The 20,622-nt window shown below is 45.7% G+C and overlaps 1 protein-coding gene across 5 annotated transcripts in view; it reads left to right on the forward strand.

Annotated features, from left to right (window-relative positions):
• NTM (neurotrimin) overlaps positions 1-18,823 on the forward strand; it is a 684,044-nt gene extending 665,221 nt beyond the window's left edge. For 2 of the 5 annotated variants that reach the window (XM_024198722.2, XM_024198721.2), the window contains 3 exons: positions 465-500; positions 13,552-13,584; positions 17,882-18,823. In XM_024198722.2, coding sequence (XP_024054490.2) covers positions 465-500; positions 13,552-13,584; positions 17,882-17,982 — 170 coding nt within the window. In that variant the 3' untranslated portion in view covers positions 17,983-18,823. The remainder of the gene's footprint in view (positions 1-464; positions 501-13,551; positions 13,585-17,881) is intronic. The other 3 variants (XR_002908047.2, XM_024198723.2, XM_024198724.2) reach the window with 3 other exon arrangements.
• The last annotated feature ends 1,799 nt before the right edge of the window (positions 18,824-20,622 follow it).

Here is a 20,622-nt window from a genome sequence, read left to right on the forward strand (position 1 = left end):
ACCTGGAGCTCTGCCACTTACCTACTCTGTGGCCTGGGGCAAGTCTCTCCCCATCTCTCTACCTCTGGTCCTCCCTCCCCTCATGTGTCTGTTTCAATGGTAAGCTCTTCAGGGAAGGGATGATCTTTCTCAGTGTTTTTTTATAGCACCTGGCACAATGGGGCCCTGGTCTTGGCTGGGGCCTTCAGGCATTCCTATAATAATAATCTCCCTTTTGCAAGGCTGCCATAATGTTATTTATTATTTTAAACTCATGGAAAGATCATTCTTGCAATTTCCCATGATTCATTTCACTCACTTCAGAAAGAGTCTGCTGCTCCCCGGCCCCGCCCTCCGACCTTTTAAATGCCCCCCTCCCTCCCATTCCACCTCTTATTTACACATCAGAGTGTTTGCGGAGTGGTATGTGAACTATAATTTTTTTTTGTCATTTTTCTCTTCCGTCGTTTCCTCCCCCGGTTTAGAAATAAGTGAGCCCACAAGCTCAACCTTGTTCCAAGGTCAGTATCACTCTTGTTGTGTGTCACATCCGCTGTCCTTCCCCTGCCTTTAACCTCTGCCTGCTCTCACATTCCCTGTTTCCCTGTCTGACAACATGCATGGAGGCCAGTACCACTTCCTGGAGGGCCGCCAGAGAGGATGCAGGTAGACGGGCTGTGACTGGTCACCTGGAATTTGTCTCCATAAATAGCGTGGCTTAAACTCGACACGCTTGTCTCGTCGACCCAGAATTCCTTCCAGGGGGGTGCAAAATGCGGTTCCGCTTTGTCTCTTCCTGGAGCTTGCGCCCAGACTCCTTGTCCAATTGGATATAAATCCAGTTTGCAACCTTCTCCTTCAAAATGTTGTAGCTAGGGTCTCTTCAAGCTGGCCCCAGGGATCCAGTCCCAGTTCTTCTCCTTATTCTGAATGATGCAGTGTGAAACATCCCCCTGGATGCTAATGCAGATATTGGACCCAATCCTGCAAGGTACTGAGCTCCAACTGCTCCCATTGAATGTGCAATGGAAGTTGAGGGTGCCTGATAGCAGAACAAACAGTAGGGCCTTTGAGAGCTATAGGTGAGGCATTAATGGACGCTCCCTGTCTTGAGGGGACTTGGGACTTGCGGTGCCCACATCTGCATTGGGGTTGTAAGCTCAAGAGGCCATTGTTCTTGAAGTCCTTCTCATGGCACGGTGCCGCTTGGCTTCTGAACACACAGAAGGACTGCAGGGTCTTAGTCACACTGCTCCTATGAGGATGAATGAGGATTCTGTGGCTGAGTGCTCATACGCTACACTAATTGTTGCAGAGGAGTGCAGAGGAGGCTGGGATGAGGGATGTGCAGCGATAAGGCATCCTGCAATTGCTGGAGACCCTGGCTCAGGAGCATTCTTAGGCCTCGCTGGGAATCAGGTGCAAAATCAGAGCAATGCACCAGATCTCTAGACAGGGAAAGGCTAAAGCAGAGCTGGCTTTAGGATTTGGGAAGCCTCTACTGAGGTTATTCTTGGAGGGTCCCCAACCTTTTAATCTCCCCTTTTCTCATGCAATCTCCTCTAGCCATGGTCAGGACCGGGTCTGGAAGATTTCCTCCCTGCTCTAGGACTGGCCTCCTCCAGGTTAGAAATTACACTGGTCTTTGCCCTGCTGACTCTGGCTGAAACAAGGCAGATCTAGTGGAGCGCTGGTCAGCACACCCAGGCAGCAGCAGCACTCTCAGTGTGGCAGTAATTTTGGGACTGACTGTTCCGCGAACGGAATCCCCCTTGGCTTTATCTTCGACAGCTCCCAAGTGGCAGCTGTTGGCTAAGAGCATCTCACCATCAACCCTCTGAGGTAGCGCATGAGCAGAGCAGCTACACGGGGGATACCGAGGGGCACTGTGTGGCTTGCTCTGGAGGGTAGAGGCTACATGCATGCTAGTTTAGTGCAGAAGGGGAAATAGCATCAGGTGGAAGTAAAAGAGAACCAGCTGTAGGAGTGAGTAGTATCTTCCCAGCAGGGTATGTGTACAGCTTTGCCAGTCAGAGCCAACAGAAAATATCCGTGAAGGATTCCAGTAATTCCAGCCAGTCCTCCTACATGCCTGGCACCTTCGTTTATGACACAGTCAAGATCATGAAGGGAAGGGATGGGGAAAAAATCACCCTTACTCCATGGTGTTCTTTAAAAAAAAAAAAAAAGACTCCATACCAATACTGGTTCGTTTATCTGCATCCCCCCTCCCCTCACAGTGTCAACAGAGACAAGGTCGTCTCATGTCCACATGTGGAGGCATTTATTAACTCATCCCTTCATCCTGTTTTGTTTTTCTTTCTTTTCTGTTTATCTCTTGCATGCCAACGCCCGCATCTCTCCTCTTCGTGCCTCCCTCCATTCTGCCATGTAAGTACCCACCAGCCCTAACAACTCACCTTCACTTTACTAAACTTCTTGGTGTTCTGTAAAGAAGGGAAACTGGGAGGTGTTAGGCAGACAAAAACAATGCCTTGTCGCAGAAGCCAACCAGCTAATGCACAGAGATATGACAGGTGCATGTGCAGGTATGGAAGTAGAGTAGATACAGGCTGAGATATGGTAGATGGAGACAGGTAAAGCATTGGGATGCTTCAGATGGGTGAACACAATTGCTAATGGGTTGTGAATAGGTGTAGGTGGGTTGCAACTAGCCATATTGCTAAATGAGACAGCTGTGGGCAGTCCCAGCTAGATCCCGGCTAGATGGGAGTGGAGTCCTAGGCCTGAGAAGGTTCCCAGTATGGAAGAGGTTGAGAACCACTGCAAGAGACGGATGAATGAGACAGCCATGGACACAGTGAATGGTTTGTATAAGTCGGCAGATAGGTGCAGTAGATAGATACCATAGATGTAGGTGACTGATGCGGGGAGTGAGGTGGGATGAGAGGTGGATGGATGCAGTACAGACAGAGGGATACCGGAGGTAGAAATTGTTAGACTGTTTACAGGTGACGCAGCTCTGCAGAGAGAACAGGGTTAACATCTCAAAGTCCTGGTAACTGTTTATAACCATTTGACCTTCTCAGAAGGTGGCTTTTGCACAGAGATTGGAACCCGGTCCTTCTTTGAAGGCTTGTGGGTATATTTGCCAGCCATTTGTCCTCTCCAGTGAGGTCATGAGCTCTGTGTCTCAGTGGCATGCAGAATCACCCAGCCTGCTTTTGTGACACAAGGAAAGAAGCTGACTCAAGCTGCTATGCCAGGGGCTTTGGCAGCTTTGATCTCCAGGCGCCACAGGTCTCTGCCACATGAGCATTCCCTTTGACCACAGTAGGGTTTGGAGACACACCCTGGGCCAGATCCATTCCTGGAGTAACTCCGCTGCCTTCAATGGACTCAAACAGGGATGAAGTTCACCAAATAGAAATCAGCAAACCTGAGCAGGTAGAAAGCTCGGAAATCCCATCAGAGTCCGATGGCGGGGTTGACTAGACCCTTCCAGAATGATTTGTTGAATTGCTCCAAAGGCAGAAAGGTTTTGTGAAGTGGATAGGATCATTGGGCCTGATTCACTGCTCATATACCCAGGTTGGCACTGTGCTGTATCAGATCCGGTGTGTTTGCTGTAAACCTAGATGGGAGTCAGAGAGCAGCAGTATACAAAATGCCCTGGGTTTTCTTTGTCTAGCTCCTTTTATTCTCAGATGCAGATCCACCATCACCCTCCAGGCCTGTGCTACCTCCGGACTAGATCAATGCACTAAATTCAGCCTGCAACTCACCTTCAAGGCCACGCCGGGGCTTCGGCAGGGGCAGACTGCAGTCAGCCAGCTTTGGAGCAGGTTGGGCTAGTGGGACCCAGCTCCTGGGTGAAATTCAAGGGGTTGGTTTGGGCCCTACTAATCTCAGCAATCTCTTCTCCCCTTATACCGCCCCGTGATGACTGTATTTGTCAGGAAAGGTTTGGCTTTCTGACCCAGTGCTGAAGCTTGGGGAGTTGAAGGTGGGGTGTTCTCTAGTGCAGACACTTGCCATGGAACTACTGAGCCTGGCCACACTTAGAACATGGGGCCAGATGCACCTCTTTGCTCAGGTCTTCCTTGGAGGGCAAGCACTAGAATCTCTGATCACCTAGCTTGCTGCTTAGGAATCATCGCCTTTCGGCTTATCTGTGTTCTCGTCACAGATACTCCACGTGGGAAAGAGGATGAGCCAGAAATCCACCTGTGCTCGCTTGAAACACAACCCGCATGTGTGATGAGACTCTGAGAGCCCGGATACATGAGTTGGTAACAGAGGGACCCCCACTCCAGGGACGGACCGGTGTTCCATTGAACCATGTGTCCTTTCTCAGGACTGCTGTACACTGGGAACTTCCATCGGCATAACTGCGTCTCTCAGGCATGTGAAAAACCCACACCCCTGAGAGACGTAGTTAAGCCGGTCCAACCCCCAATTCTTTTGTTGACCTCGCTACTGCCTCTTGGGGGAGGTGGATTACCTGTGCTGACGGGAGATCCACTCCAGTTGGATATAGGTGGTGTTTACACTGAAATACTATGGTGGCACAGCTGCAAGCAGTTTAAGTGCTGGATGCTTCATAGGAAATCACAATGCACCTTCCTGCAATAATATCCCCATAGGGGTGGGTGTCTCCCTGCTCCCAGCTAGTGACTGGTTTATGACCTGAAGCATCAGAACTTACCTGGGCAGTACCCTGGTATCAGTACCCTGATATATCTTCTTCAAGGTCCCTGGAGTTACTGTACAAGTAAAGGTATTTGACGGGAGATTTTCACTCTGCCATGCCCCGTGCCTCCCCTTTACGTGCACACACAGACCATCGGGCCGGGGGCTAAGGGCAATGCACAAAATCATCTTGGCTCTGAGCCTGTCTCTCTCACTTGGAGTGTTCTCTGAAGGAACATTCGTAGCAGCCTGAGCCATGCTGCTGCTGTCTTACCGACTGGCTCAGTCCCCACGGAGTCTTTTATCCCCCAGGCATTAAGCTGGCTTTTGATGGTATCAGCGCTCGGTAAAAGGTCGGCTGATTAATGTCTGAAAGACTCACAGCGATCATCAAGCCAATTTATTAGCGAATATGGGACTGGAGTAAAACTCCTGACATCACAAGGGAACAATTGCAAAAAGAAGTGGTTATCAAAGACAGGCTCAGCATCCCCTGAGGATTAAGGGGAGTCACTTAGGAGTTGGACTTCCAGTTTGCAGCACTCACAGGCATAGCACATGCCAGAAAATTTGCCGGGCTTTCTGCTATAAAGCAGCATCTTCTGGGCTTTTTGTGTGTGTGTGTGTGTGTGTGTGTGTGTGTGTGTGTGTGTGTGTGTGTGTGTGTGTGTGTGTGTGTGTGTGTGTGTGTGTGTGTGTGTGTGTGTGTGTGCGCACACGCTACCCCGAACTGCGACTCTTTCTGCGTGGAATCAGCAAGATCAGCAAAAAGCTGTTGGCTGCAGGAGTGGCAGGAGATCAAGAGGTTGTTTGTCCTTTCTTCACCCTGCTAGAAAAGCATGATCACACGATCACGTCGCTGGACATGTTGAGTTGTCTGAATGTCATGTCCATGTAGCCTTCTTCCAGGACAGGAGGGGTTACACACGCCTCATGCTGGGACCTATGGTGGCACCATGACACGAGCATGATTCCTGTCTGCAAATGGAAAAAAGCTGGGATTTATCAGGAATTGCAGATTGAACTAACACACTGGGGGCAGGGAGGGATTCTTCAATAAAACCAAATGCTCTGAGGTGATGGCTCATAGCCTGGCAGAGAGCACGGCCAGGTTCCTGTCACCATCTGCGAGGGCCTTCGCCTTATGGGTGGTTTTTCATGTGTTTTATGGGTGTGCAGAACAGTGCAGGCGGTTCGGTCCCCATGCTGGGCCTACGTAGGTACTAGCTCCATCTTTCCCACATCAGTGAAAAGAGAACATCTCATCTATGGAGGCCGACCCTATGTCCTAAGAGCCCCTCTGTGAACATCAAAATGGGCCCCCCAAACCCTCCACAGTCAGTGAAGCAATATCCAGAAGGGGGGCTTCTTGGGAAATGAGGGAACTCTTTGATCCCAGGGTTTTCATGTGCCACTCATCAGAGCCACATGTGGTCCTGTTGCCCACCCCCAGACAGTCGGAGCCATCAGTCCTTCAAAGGCATAAAAGAAGCAAGTGACATAATTAGAAATAGGAAAGGTGGTTGCTATAGCACCAATCTCTCAGACTGTCTTTTCATAGGCTCTTAGAAATGTAGGACTGGAAGGGACCTCAGTAGGTCATCTAGTCCAGTCCCCTGCACTGAGGCAGGACTACATATTTTTTATACCATCCCTGACAAGTATTTGTCTAACCCGTTCTTAAAAATCTCCAATGATGGAGATTCCATAGCCTCCCTAGGCAATTTATTCCAGTGCATAACCACCCTGACAGTTAGGAAGTTTTTGTCAGTCATGTCTCACTGCAATTTAAGCCCATTACTTTTTGTCCTTTCCTCAGTGGATAAGAAGAACAATTTATCACCCTCCTCTTTATAACAACTTTTCACATTCTTGAAGACTATCATCACTTCCCCACTCAGTCTTCTCTTCTCCAGACTAAACAAACCCAGTTTTTCCAGTCTTCCCTTGTAGGTCATGTTTTCTAGACTTTTCATCATTTTTGCTGCTCGCCTCTGGACTTTCTCCAATTTGTCCACATCTTTCTCGAAGTTTAGTGCCTAGAATTGGACACAGTACTCCAGTTGAGGCCTTATCAGGGTTGAGCGGAGTGGAAGGATTACTTGCTTACAACGCTCTTGCTAATACATCCCAGAATGATGTTCATTTTTTTCCCAACTGTATGACATTGTTGGCTCATATTTAATTTGTGATCCACTCTCGAATCCTTTTCTACAGTATTCCTTTCTAAGCAGTCATTTCCTGTTTTGTATTTCTGCAATTGATTGTTCCTTCCTATTTTGCATTTGTTCTTTTTGAATTCCAGCCTATTTATTTCAGATCATTCCTCCAGTTTGTCAAGATCATTTTGAATTCTAATTTTCTTCAAACGTCATTCCTAAATCTTCTGGCTTTGTGGATTTCACTCTGGAGAGGCCTTGACTTCTGTGGCCTTTGGATCAGGGCCTAGAAAAGAGAATTCCCTTTATCCACTATGATGCCCTTTTGTCCACTTCGTTCGAGGGTCACCTTTTCCTTGCTTCAGCGGCGGCCAAGCTAGGTTGGACCCATCTCCCTGTCCTTCCACTTGCCAGTGGACATAGAGGTTTTGAGTCCTGGTTTCAGGTTTGGCTACAAAAGACTTGCACAGCCCCTTTTGGAGAGGGATAGAATAGGGCCCATTCAAGAAAAACTTGGTCCGCCTAACAGACTTTAAGCCCACAAAGTGATAAGCACCATTTAGAACCTTGGAAATGTTCTTTGTTTTAAGTTTGTCACTATGTCACAACTGGTGTTTCTGAGGCACTTGATGGAGGTGGCCATCTCACTGCAGAGAGATTTGAGTTTTGAAAATAGGTATTAAATCCTAAGGAAGGAATTCTAAACCAGCTTCCAAACAGAAATAGGCCTAATGATGTAGTTTAGTCAGCAGTTTTTCCAGAAGTCAATGGTCCAATCCAGAGCATAGATAGACCCTGTATGGTGACATTAGGCACTGCAAGCTGTGTTTCGTTACTCTACTGGGTTGAGAGAACTGTTGGAACTTCTCCATATCCAGTAGCCCGTGTAAAGGATCGACTTCATATTTATCACAAGCTAGTCCTTTCTCTTCTCTGCCACAAGGGATATTACAGATCCAAAGCCTCAGACTCACGGAAGTTTGGATCCAAGTCTGAACTGTGCGTCTGTGCCTTTCTCTAGCGATAATCGTGGGTTTTTTTAACCAGCATAAAAATAATTCTCGCATTATTGAGTGTTTAAAAAAAAAAAAGTTTGCTGTTTAAATTGTAAGCATTAGAGTTTTCACCACTCTGTGAAAGCATCATTAGAGCTGCCTGGAAGCTGTCGCAGCCTCTCCCTTACCAGGCTTTCAGGCTAATCAGTGTCACAAACGACTTGGCTTTTCAGTAAGATGGACGCCTCCAGCACTGGTTCTGAAAGGCCAGTTGTAGTTAAATGTTTGTCTGTCTGTCTATGGCTGTTAAATGCATGTTTCCTGGTCTATTCATCGTGAGATATGCTCCTTACTGGTGCATCGTTGGGCTGAAACTTACCCAGGGTTGACACAGAATTTCCTCTGGATTAAATAACCTGGTAGAGGAGCCACATGGCAGACAGCCCACTAGTTGGGCAAGGTTTCATTAGGAAAAAAAGTGGCCACAACCTCCCTTGCACTTGGGATGGGGAAGGGTTGTAATGGGCCAGCTCCGTCTGCAAAGCAAGCATTGGTGGTCTACATAGGGGCAGGAGTTGTGCTGATTCAACCCATCCCCTCATCACACTCCATCAGCAGGTCTCTGGTAAACTGAAAGCTGTCTAACCGGGATAGTGGTGCATCAGGCCATGCTTATGCAGAGAAGCTCCATTTGCATCTCTTTCTGCGCCAGGTTTATGGGATCTGTCCTCAGGCAGTTGGGCTGAATGAAATAGGTGCTGATATACTACATGCATTGCTTATGTAAAATCCCACAGTGACTAGCCATGCAGGGATGAATTGCAGACACTGGGCTGAAAATGCATGGTGAAATGTCTTGACCGCCCATTTGATTAAAAACCACACGGGGCCGATCGTGAAGCCCTTAATTAGGTCAATCTCCCATTGAATGAGTGAGGGCAGCAGGAAAGCGAGGTTGACCTTGTGGTTAAGGCACTAAACTGGAACTCAAGAGACCCAGGTTCTGGTGCTAGCTCTGCCGGACTCACTGTGTGACTTTGATCAGGTCACTTAAGATGATTTTTTTCAAAGCCACCCAGGGGATTTAGAGTCACAATTCAGATTAATTTTAACTAATTAATTTTAAAGATTTGTGTGCATCTAAATCTCCTAATGAACTTTGAAAATGTCAGCTATAAGTTGTGTGCCTCAGTTTCTCCACTTAGAAACTGGGGATACTCATCTTCCCCTTCCCTTACCCTTTGTCTGTCTTGTCTATTTAGATTGCAAATTCCTCAAATGGGGCTTCTCTCTTATAAGCACAGTCAGACACAGATCTCAGTTGGGGGCATCCAAATGATATTGTAACACAAATAAATAATAATAATAATTAATAATAAGTATTGTACCTGAAAAAAAAAACCAGTGAGGGCTAGATTCTGTCATGCTTACTTATATTGAGTCTCATGCTCCATTGCCTTACACTTTACATAGATTCTTACCAGAAGGGACCATTAGATCATCTTATCTGAGCTCTATATTGCAGGCCATTACATTTCACTCAGGTTACCACTGCGTTGAGCCCAGTAACTTGTGGGTTGGCTAAAGCACATTCCAGAAAGGGAGCCTCTCTTGCTTTGAAGACATCGAGACATGGAGAATCCACCACTTCCTTTGGCAGTTCGTTCCAATATGGTTAATCCCCCTCGCTGTTAAAAAGTTGTGCCTATTTCTAATCTCAGTTTGTCTGGCTTCAGCTTCCAGATCTTCTTCTGCCTATCTCCACTAGATTAGAGTCCTTTCATATGCAGTATTTTCTCCCTCGGAAGTACTTATATACTGTAATCGAATAACCTCTCAATCTTCTTTTTGAATAGTTAAACAAATTAAGCTCTTTCAAGGATACTCTCCACTTCAAAGTTAGGTTTTCTTAACTACATCGCTCCGGGCTGTGAAAAATGTCATGCCCTGTGTGATGTCATTTAGCTCAACTAAGACCCAGTGTAGACACTGCATCAGCTTTTCCGTTATTTTGCCTGGGGTTGATGACAGGCTAATTGAGCTATAGATAAGAATCATCTCGCTTTCCCTTATTGAATATTGGCACAACATTAGCACTCTTACATTCTTCTTGAACTTCCCTGCTATTTCAAGATTTACTAAAAATTAACATCAGTGGGCCAGAGATCTCCTCAGCCAGCTCTTTTAGGACTCTTGAGTGCAAGTTTTCTGGACCTGCTGATTTTAAAATATTTATCCTGTTGTTTACTATCCTCCTTAGTTAGTAATGGCCTACAAAGTGCTTCATCATCCTCATGTGATACAAGTATATCATCCTGCTTCTTTCCAAATTCAGAACACAAATGCTTATTGAACACTTCTGCCTCATTAACAAATTTACAATCTCCATGTAGTAATGAAACTATGTAATTGGTAGGATTTCTTTTATTCCTTATATACTTTAAAAATTCCTCATTGTCCTTAGCCCTGCAAGTCATGGCATTTTCTTGTCTTTAGCTTCCCTTATCAATTTTCTGCACTTCATAACTTCTAATTTATATTGATTGCTATCTATTTTCTCCTTTCCCATTTGTTATATATTGCTTTTTTCATTTTTAATTGCTGCCTTCACTTTGCCATTGAACAATGATGAGCTTTTAGCCAAAGTTGCCCTCTTTCTTGATTGTGGAATCAGGGACAAAAAGCCATCTAATAAACTCTTCTTAAATAGCTCCCAATTTTTATCACATTTTTCTGTTTAATTTTTTTCTCCCAGTAAATTTTGCTCATAATTTTCTTCAGCTTTGGAAAATTGGCCCTTTTGAAGCCCCGAATATATATATTACTGTTTGGGACTGTCTACTCTTTGCCCATATTGAATGTAATCAGGTCTGATCACTGGTCCCTAGGCAACCACTAACTTCCAGTCCAGTGATTAATTCATCTTTATGCATCATAATGAGGTCCAAAATAGAGTTACCTTGGGATGGGTGCAATACCTTTGTGTTAGAAAATTATCATCTAGAATTTTTAGAAGCTCTAATGATGTTTTATTACTGGCTGCATGAAACCAGCAGCCTATGCCTCCCCAATTGAAGTCTCCCAGAACAACACAATTTTTCTTTCCACTCTTTACAGACAGATGGTTAAGAAGCATCTCACCATGCTCACTGGTTTGATTCGGAGGCCAGTAACATACCAGTACCCTTTCTGGGCATTGGTAGCTAGCACATTGATCCATATGCAGTCAAAATCCTGTTATCAATAACTCTAAAACAAGTAATGATGTCTTTAATGTAGAGTGCCATCCCCTCACTTCTTTTCCCACAGTCATCCACAGCTGTGCAAAGTGGGTATGAACACTACCGGATTAGAGTGGTAGTGTTTTAAAACCACTTTGCAGAATTGTAAATGACTATACAAGGTGTAAGGCAATAGAGAATCGGGCCCATAGAGAAGCAGTTTACTCTCTGAGTAACCTCACTTACATGAATCTGATCCTTCATTATTTTGGACCTAAAATCTATTTACTGAGTCCTACAAATAGGGTTAGGGATCCTGGCTTATTTTGTGGCTAATCTTGAATAAATATATTCCACCAAAAAAAAAAAGTCAATTGTTTTTTTTTTATTTAACATACAGTACAGGGCATCCTGCTTAAGTCAATCGCTAATTTGATTCTTTCTTTAATTTATCAAGACCTCTGGAACCAAATCTTTTTTATTATTAAAAAAAACCCTAAAACCTCAATTTCCACCCTTTATTGTGATCAATGTTGATTGCTTTAGGCAGGTATGATTAGATAATTCTATCTAGATAGTTGCAATTAATAAGGATGGGGCCAACATTCTGCATGGGAGCGAGAAAGAAAGAGCCCAAGGGAAATCCCGAGAAGAATAATAAAAGACAAGTGCAAATTCAAGGCACATTATTTAGACATTCTGGGCCAAACTCAGCCCTGATGTAACTCCACCGTTGCACCATCAGTGAATATCTCTCTCAAGTTGAAGGGCCAGAGCCTCAAATGGTGTAAATTAGTGGGTCACCCTTAAGTTTTATTACAGATCTTGCCGTATGCTCTGCCAGCTATCATGGCCAGGATCTGTAATGAAATCAGCTTCTTATTTAAGGTTTGATTGTGCAACCATGAGGCACACTGCTGAGAACTGCCATGAGTCGTCTCGTTAAAGCCTAAAGGGTGGGAATGGGCTGCATTGAAATCAGAGGTAGGAACTCAGGCTGGCAGTTTCTGAAGTGGCCACTGCTTTTCGGGTGCCTCTGATTTCGGGTGCCCTGTTTGTGATTTTCCAAACGGCTGAGCACCCCACCGCTCCGGATGAAATCAATCAGGCCCCGGGTGTCTCCGAGGCACCGAGAATCAGTGACTCCTTTGGGAAAAGTTGGCCTGAATGTCTAACTTATGGGCCAGATCCAGAGCTAATGCTGATTTACACCAGCTGAGGCTGTGGCCCTAGATGTTGCTTTAAGACTAAATGATAATAATACTTTGCATGTGCAGTGCTTTACGTACGTAAAACGGCCTACAAATATTAATTCAATGAATTCCCCCGCCCCATGAGTGAAGTATTTACCAATCCTATTTTATAGATGAGGAAACTGAGGCAGAGAGGTGCTGTGCCTTGCATAAGGGAAGGTAGCATCTTGAATCAGTGGCCAAGCCATGTTGAGAACTCGGGACGTGCTGACTTAACCCCTGGGCTCATTCCTCCCAATCGCAATTGCTCCTCGCGATAGTTGACCGGTAATCCCAATGTTATTGAGTGCTGGTAAGACCATCAGAGGAAAGGCCCCTACATGCAGATATTTGAAGTTCCTTGTGCTCCAGGATGCTCTTTGCACTCTTCCTGTCTGCCTGTCTAATTCTGAGCCTCATCACCATCTGTTGCACATGGAGAAGGACTCATTTTTGTCCAAGCCAAGATAAACCCTACACCACCACCTTTGTCTTCTCTCCGTCGTTTTTCAAATCCATAAGGTTTAGTGTGGGATCAAGGCACTGCCTTAGCATTGCTAGGCGGATTATGTAGGCCACTTTGCTGGTCTTCTCTGCATTCTCAACAGGAGCCTAACACTGCAATACAACCCTTCCCACCAATAGCCTGCACCTACGTCAACTGAAACTAGTAAGACCAAGCATTAGTGAGGATAATGCTATGTCCTGGGCCAGCAGAGGCCTTCAGTTAGCACACAAGGACTCATCATTGCAGTAAAGAACAGGCAGGTTTCTTGGATAAAATTGGCATGGCTGGCTGGCTGCCTGAAATCCCCCGAAGTGTCCTCCTCTGGCAAGCACTGATCTCGTTTCCAACATGGGATGGGGCTGTCTCCTTCCCAGGATTGCTAGTCAGAACAGGGAAGGCAGGACATTGGTACTAGCCATTGGAGATGGGCTTAACCCAAATCCCCCATGCTTTAGGAGAGTTCGGATCCTGATCCAGTCTTTGCAACCCTGTACTCTGGGTCAGAACTATGGGACTGGTTCTCCCCTGCCTGATAGCCATCAGTTCACCCCTGCCAGATCTGCAGGGTTGTGCTTTGCAGTCCCTTTGCAGAGGGATAGATGACGATACAAGGTGCAAGCCAGTGGGGAATCAGGCCCAGCAAGACTCAGACCTATCTCTAATAATACTAGTAACAGCCACCTTGACATTAGCAGGGGGAGTCAGAAGCTGTGCAGGACGCTCAATAGGGGGAAGAATCAGCTGAACTGTCTTTAAACATCGTTTTCCATTCACCGTAACCATGACTTGTTCTTTAATTTTTAGAAGAGACAACTACAGCCCTGACACCCTGGAAAGGTCAGTAAATGTGCTCCCCAAACGGTGATTGCTCCCCAAACTCTGGTTTCCCTGCTGCCGCCAGCCCCTCTGCTTCTGCTGTCCCTTGTTTTCCCGTGGCTGAGCTAACACCAAGGGATCGGCCGAGTGGAAGTCACGCTCTCTTGTCCCGCAAACCACCGAGAGCACCAATGCAACTAACTTCCTCGTTGCACCCCTGCTTTGTGGGGACCGCTGCAGCCCACCCATTAATGCTTGCAGGGTTCTAATTCGGCAGCATTAGGAATTAGGAGCAAGAAATACACCTGTGATGAGGTGTAGCCATCCCTGTGTCCGGAATCCTGCAGCCTGTCCTTTCTTGTAGCCTAACATTCTATAGAGACCTTCTTTGCACGGCCTTCTCCTCTGGCTGGTGTGCAGCTCCCTGCCTCGCTCTCCCTACCTTGCTCTCGCCCTCTTTCTGTCCCCTTTTGCTGTGGCAAATATCAGGAGTTTTTTCTGGTCTGATTCACTGGGTTTCAGAGAAAATTTGTCTCGTTCGAGGTCCTTATTCCTCCCAGATGTTTTCAGCGGATAATTGATGCTTGTAACATTTCTCTAGGACACTACAGGGTTTGATAATTGGCCTCTTTGGACTGTCACATGTTTCCCTAATGAGCTGGAAGTAATGAATGCATGAGACCTGGAGAGCAGTCTCAGCCTGGCCTCCTTATCAGCTGCACGGCAACTGACACAGCAGGGCTAGCTCCTGCCAGCAAGGGTTCCATTATTATCCCTCCAGAGCTTGCTCCGAAATTTCAGCAGGTTCGGCTCAGTTTTCAGGCATCTGATGCTTTCAGCTCTCCAGGACGCTGGATCCAACTTTGTTGTGATAACCCCAGTTGACCCTCCAGTGCTGGCAAACATGGCTTTTCTTTTGAGTGGTGTGGATAACAGGTACAAGAAGTGAAATCTGTTTAGCCAAAGAAAAAGAGCATGTTAAAATAAATAAATAAATAAAAAGATGGCTACACCTTTCTCTGGTGCCGGAGGGCGTCAAGACAAATGCACACCAGCAGCCGGAAACGCTCAGCATCCAATGTGCACCCGACATGCTCAGCTCTTCAGAAAAGCTGGCCACTTATTTTGGTGTCTAAAGAGGTTGAAGGCAAAGTTCTTTTGAAAACTTGGTCAGAAATATCACAATGGGAGCTGCTGGGACATTGTGGGGAAATCTGGCCCCAGTTATGGGTGCTGAGTAGGATAGGTTGAAAATTTTCTGTCAAAACTGTTTTCCTATGGAAAATTGGGGGGTTGACTAAATGAAACTTTTTTTCTTGGAAAGTGTCTGCTTTTGTGGAAAATTTCAATTTATCACTGAAAAACAAAATGCCTGAAAATGGAAATGTTTTCATTTGGAAATGTTGCTTCTGCAGTGCCTTATGGGAGTGAGAGTTTGGTTGACTCATGTCCCCAGTCTTCCTTTTGAGCTAGACTACCTGTCCAGACTACATCTCCCATGGCCACGGACTCCCAGAATTCACAGCCTGTGGTGCATCCTGGCAGATGTAGTCTGACCAGGGAGCCTGGTCTATTGAGGCAAATGGGAACATGAGGCACCCTAACTACAACTTCCATGAGGCACTTCAGCAGCATTTCCAATTCAAAATATTTTGGTTTGCGACTGAAATTTTCAGTATTCAAATTTCCACCAAAAATTTGAAAATTTTGGTGCAAAATGTGGACAAAAATGAATATGTTTTTATTTTTGTAAAAAAAACAATGGCAGGGGGAAAAACCAACCAGCTCTGGTGCTGCTCATGTAAAAATGTAGCTCAAAGCCTGTCTCCTAGTGCACTTTGTTCACACACATCGTTGCGTGTTACCCCTCTGTACCCTACTCCCTTTGCATCATGGGACTTTAAAGACTGCTAGTGAACAGCAATGTCGAGCCTGCATTCAGTCCTGTCCGCCACTCTTGGTTCCATCTGGGGGGAGATATAAACCCTTTATACTTTACTAGCATGTCTTCTTTTGCATGAGATGTGGAACGAAACTCCTGGCTCCAACTTAAAAGTCGCATGACTGTTTTCACAAGCATAGGGATCTTAACTATGTTATACAAGAGGTCAGAGTAGATGAGCACAGTGGGCCCTGCTGGCCTTGGAATCTATGAACCGTGGTTTCCCGCTCCAGTTCCCCTGTTTACCTATCATTCTTGCTGCCATTTCACTTGGATGGGGGAATTCTTCATTCCCTGTATCAGGCAGCTGTGCAAAGTTGCTGTGAACTTTTTAAAGGCTGCTTAAGGGAGGTGGATGCATTGCAGTGATGGGGAAGAGATCCCTGTCTACATAAAGTTTGGAGTCAACTTGGAAAGTTTGCCAAGCACTTTTCACTCATTGGCCTGAAGGTGTTGTATAAACATCAGTCACTGGACCAATTTTAGTTGCTCAGTGAGGAAGCTTTGAGTCCCTTCACCCCCTCTAGTCTGACTGGGCTTTGCAATCATCTTCTCTTGCACAGCAGATCCTCTGCCATCCCACCTCCCAGCTAGTGCTATAAAGTGGGCATGGCTGGGGGAACGGAGCCTGGCTGGGAAAAAAGCAGTGTGACCCAGACATCTCTGCTCTCCGAGCAATCATCAGTTGCTGGTATAGCCTCTTAGGCCTATAAGCAACTGGTGCCAGTGAGAGCAGCCCCCAAATCAGGAGAGCCTAAATGTGATTTAAAGCCAACTTTGCGTCCCCACTCCCAAGCAGTTACTGCAACAACAGCTGAGGATCTGTCCCATTAACTTTCTCAGGTTCAGTAGGACGTCCTGCTGCTACCTGTCAGGAAATCTTCCCCATCAGTCATCTCACTAGGAAACATTTTCATCTTGATTTTGGGATCTTTGCAGTGTATTCAGCTGCCTTGTCATTTCTTTATTTTTTAAACTGCCCAATTATTATTATTATTACAGTAGAGCCTAGGACTTCAGGAGAACTGGGGAGATAACAGCATGAAACTAATTAGTTATCAAGTCAAAATCTGTCCTCACTTCCATCCCTTCTAACTCCACCGAGTGCAGAATTCGGCCCCTCGCATAAGAGTTTTCAGCTTTTAATTTGGGTCTTTCTTTTAGTTATCGTTATTATTGTCTGAGCTAAACCAAAACAACAAGGAGTCCGGTGGCACCTTAAAGACTAACAGATTTATTTGGGCATAAGCTTTCGTGGGTAAAAAACCTCACTTCTTCAGATGCATGGAGTGAAAATTACAGATGCAGGCATTATATAATGACACATGAAGAGAAGGGAGTTACCTCACAAGTGGAGAACCCGTGTTGACAGGGCCAATTCAATCAGGGTGGATGTAGTCCACTCCCAATAATAGATGAGGAGGTGTCAATTCCAGGAGAGGCAAAGCCGCTTTTGTAATGAGCCAGCAAACAAAAAGTGACTCCCAAGAACTGCAAACTTTGCAAACCTTAACTAACCCCCGCAACATCCCAAGGTGATAGGGAAATATTTGCTGTCCCATTTAGGTAGATGGGAAAACTGAGGAAGGGATCATGGGCTGACTTTTCAAAAGTGGCCATCGATTTTGGAATCAGTGGCCTCCTTTGAAACTTTTGGCCTGTGTGACTGGCACAAGGCCACGGAAGGGGAAAATTAGCTTCAGAGCTCAGGTTAAAATGCAGGAATCCTTGGTGTCCAGTCGCACGTCCACTCCACTAAGCCAGTCCCATCTCTGAGGCTTCTATTGTGTGTATGTTGACTTGTTTGGTAGAGCTTAGCTGGAAGAACATGGCTCTTGGTTTTACACTATAGAAGCTCAGTGGTTTGAGCATTGGCCTGGTAAACCCAGGGTTGTGAGTTCAATCCTTGAGGGGGCCATTTAGGGATCTGGGGCAAAAATCTGTCTGGGGATTGGTCCTGCTTTGAGCAGGGGGTTGGACTAGATGACCTCCTGAGGTCCCTTCCAGCCCTGATATTCTATGATTCTATGAGCTCAAGCTAAGGGGCTGTTTAATTGCTGCGTCAGCGTTTGGGCTTAGACTGCATCCCAAACTCTGGGACCCTCCCACTTTGCAGGGTCCTCGGGCGCCAGCCCAAACCTGAACGTCTACATCACAATTCAACCACCCCGCGAGCCCAAATGTGCTGGCACAGGCCAGCCATGGGTTTTTAATTGCAGATTCGTTTCAGGGTGGGCATCCAAAGACTGACATGCCCCAGCTCATTTTTGCAGACATTGCCCTATGATTCTATGAATTAACCCTGGCTAATTGGTTTATACCTTTACTCCTCTGACTAACACCGCCGGCTTTTTCCCTCCCCCTCCCCCTTTGCAGGCCCCGGAGCAGTGCATGATGGGAACAACGGCACATCAAGAAGAGCTGGCTGCATTGGGCTGCTTCCCCTCCTGCTGTTGCATCTGCTTCTCAAGTTTTGACCCAAGTGCTGATTCTGCGGAGTAGCGACAACCACAGCAACAACAAGAAGAAAAAGTATAACATTTAAAAAAGAAAAATAAGCGTTATAATAAAGAGAATGTATTACCAGAAAATCTGAGGGGGAGAGAGAGAGAGGGGGAAAAAAGGGAATTTTGAAAAAAAAAAATCCAGTTTTTTCTCGCTGAAGTTTTGACACGGCTGAATCTTTTTCTTTTTTTCTTTCTTTCTTTCTCTTTTTTTTTCTTTTTTTCTTTCTGCAATGGACAAGTGTGCCGGTACCAAGGACCAACCAGTACATTTGGCTGAACGGTTCCCCCCGCTCCCCCACCACATCCCTCATTCCAAGGCAGCTGGCTCGGTCATTTCTTTCCGCTCGACTCTCCCACATGGATGATTACGGAGTCGGCTGTTCCAGCACATGCATATGCAGACACACAGCATTTTGTTGTTGTTGTTGTTGAGATTTTCCCTCCTTTTCATGGACTGTGCTGCCATTCGTGTTAGTATGAAACAAACAAGCAAAAATTGACGACGCCGAGACGAACGAAAAGGAACAAAGCAAACCAGTTGTTAAACATTTCTTCATTCTACTACGCACGGACATCATGGAGAATGAGGGATCTGATTCATTATTAATTTTATTAATTATATTTTCTGATATGAGCCTAGAACGGTTAGTTCATAAAAAAACAAAAAAAAGAGAGAAGTATGTTTATTAAGCATTAAAAACAAAACAAACAGATAGTGTTCTTCTTAACTAGGTGTGCAAGAGGTGGCATCTCAGCTTGTCTTAGAGTTTTTGCAAAATTGGTGTGAACAGTCAACGAGTCCTGGGGGGGGGGGAAAAAGTGTTTTTACAAACAATTCCTCCACCAGCGTTATTGAAACGTCATCCATTTCTCTGGTATTTAACGCAGAAGATACTATGCTATCTACATACTGTTTTGGAAACGGAAAAGATGATGCTCACTGTATGTTGAGTTGGATGGATATGCTTATTCTTTTTATGGGATATATACATATATATATATATACATACATATATATATATTATTTTTTTTTGTTAGCGTTCTAGCCACATTATTTCTCAGCAGAGTCCTTCTTCTGCCATTCCTGCATGCTATATATGGACTTAGCTGTGTATTGGTCTTCTAAGAGACGATAGAGTTTCTTGATGATTGTGTAATCAATTCCTGCCTATTACTTTGTCCCCTCCTTCCCTTGGGTTATTTACAGGTTGGAGACACTTATTAAAAAAACAACAACAACCAAACAAGCAAACAAACAAAAAAGGAAAAGTAACAGCTGCAGTGTCTCTTTGCAGGTTTGGCTATTCCAAGGGGAAACCGTGTATAACAAGAAGTATTTGTCGTTCCCCCTTTTCGACACAGCTTGGGACGTTAACACAACAACACTGCAAACTGAAAAAGTCAACAGAAAAGAAACAAAACCCATCACCCACCTTTGATTTGGCCATTGGCTGGTTCTATGACACTTGTGTGGCTATGGGAGAAATTAACTTGCTTTATTTTATTATTTTGTTTCCTTCTTGGTGGACGAAACTGAAGAAACGTGCTTTGCGTCGAGGTTCTGGGATAGCCCCGTGGCCAGAGGCCCTCCGGTGTCCTTGACTTGTTTGGGGGGGACGAGAGGGGGAGGTTGTCTCTGACTATACATTAAAAAGATGTTCCATGTTGCTGTTCAGCCTGGTTGTAGTACCTCATTGTGAAGCTTGGAGAATTGGTCGTAATGGGCGGAGGGTGGATCTGTGCTTGTATAACGTTTTCTTGTTTAATTCTTCAGTAAACTCCTGCTCTCCCGTGCAGGAGAGAGGTGGATTTGAGAACAACGGCCCAGATCCTCAAAGGTATTTAGGCTCCTAATTCCCAATGGGTGTTAGGTGCCTAAAAACCTTTGAGGATCTGGGCCAATTAGCTCCGGAGTCCTGCTGCGAGTCCGATGAAGGAGATGCAGTCTCTGAGGAGGAAGGGTGGCAGACAGATGACACTGGTCGTCATCCCTGCCTGGTGGCTATTACATGAATGTATGAGTGCCTCACCACTATGGATAATGTCCAGATGCAGCTGACATTTGGGGTGGGATGGGGTGGGGGACTAGGGAGGAGAGAGGTAATGCTAAATAATCATTAACAACAGCATGGCCAGCACTGCAGCATAGAATGAAGGAAGGAGAGCGAAAATCCCCCGATCCTGCTCAGTCCATCATAATAGGGTCTGAGTCTCAAAGCCTGCTGAGGTCAGCTGAAAGACTCCCCTTGACTTTACTGACTTTGGATCAGTGAGTCGGGGGTCTCTTGGAATACACGGCTGAGGGCTGAGCCTGGAGACTGCTAGGAACGTTCACTTCCTACTCCCTCAGCATCTTGTGGGATCCGGTCTTTCATCGAATAGGGCAGGCTGCTCCTGTCAACCCCAGAAAGTTAAAGACAATACTGCAGAGCCCCAAAATGGGCTCTACTTTCAAAAGGTCCTGATCTACTGGGGAATGTCCTCCAGATTCCAATGCCTGTTAGTCATATTCTGTTGTCTTTTATTTTCAGGGGCTTCCTTGGTCTCTTTCTTCTTTAACTGCAGAATTACAGTTCAGCCTTAGGGCCGGATTCTGATCTCGTGTTCAGC

This window comes from Terrapene carolina, unplaced genomic scaffold (assembly GCF_002925995.2).
Source record: "Terrapene carolina triunguis isolate 2854851 unplaced genomic scaffold, T_m_triunguis-2.0 Scaffold374, whole genome shotgun sequence".
Taxonomy (NCBI): domain Eukaryota; kingdom Metazoa; phylum Chordata; order Testudines; family Emydidae; genus Terrapene; species Terrapene triunguis.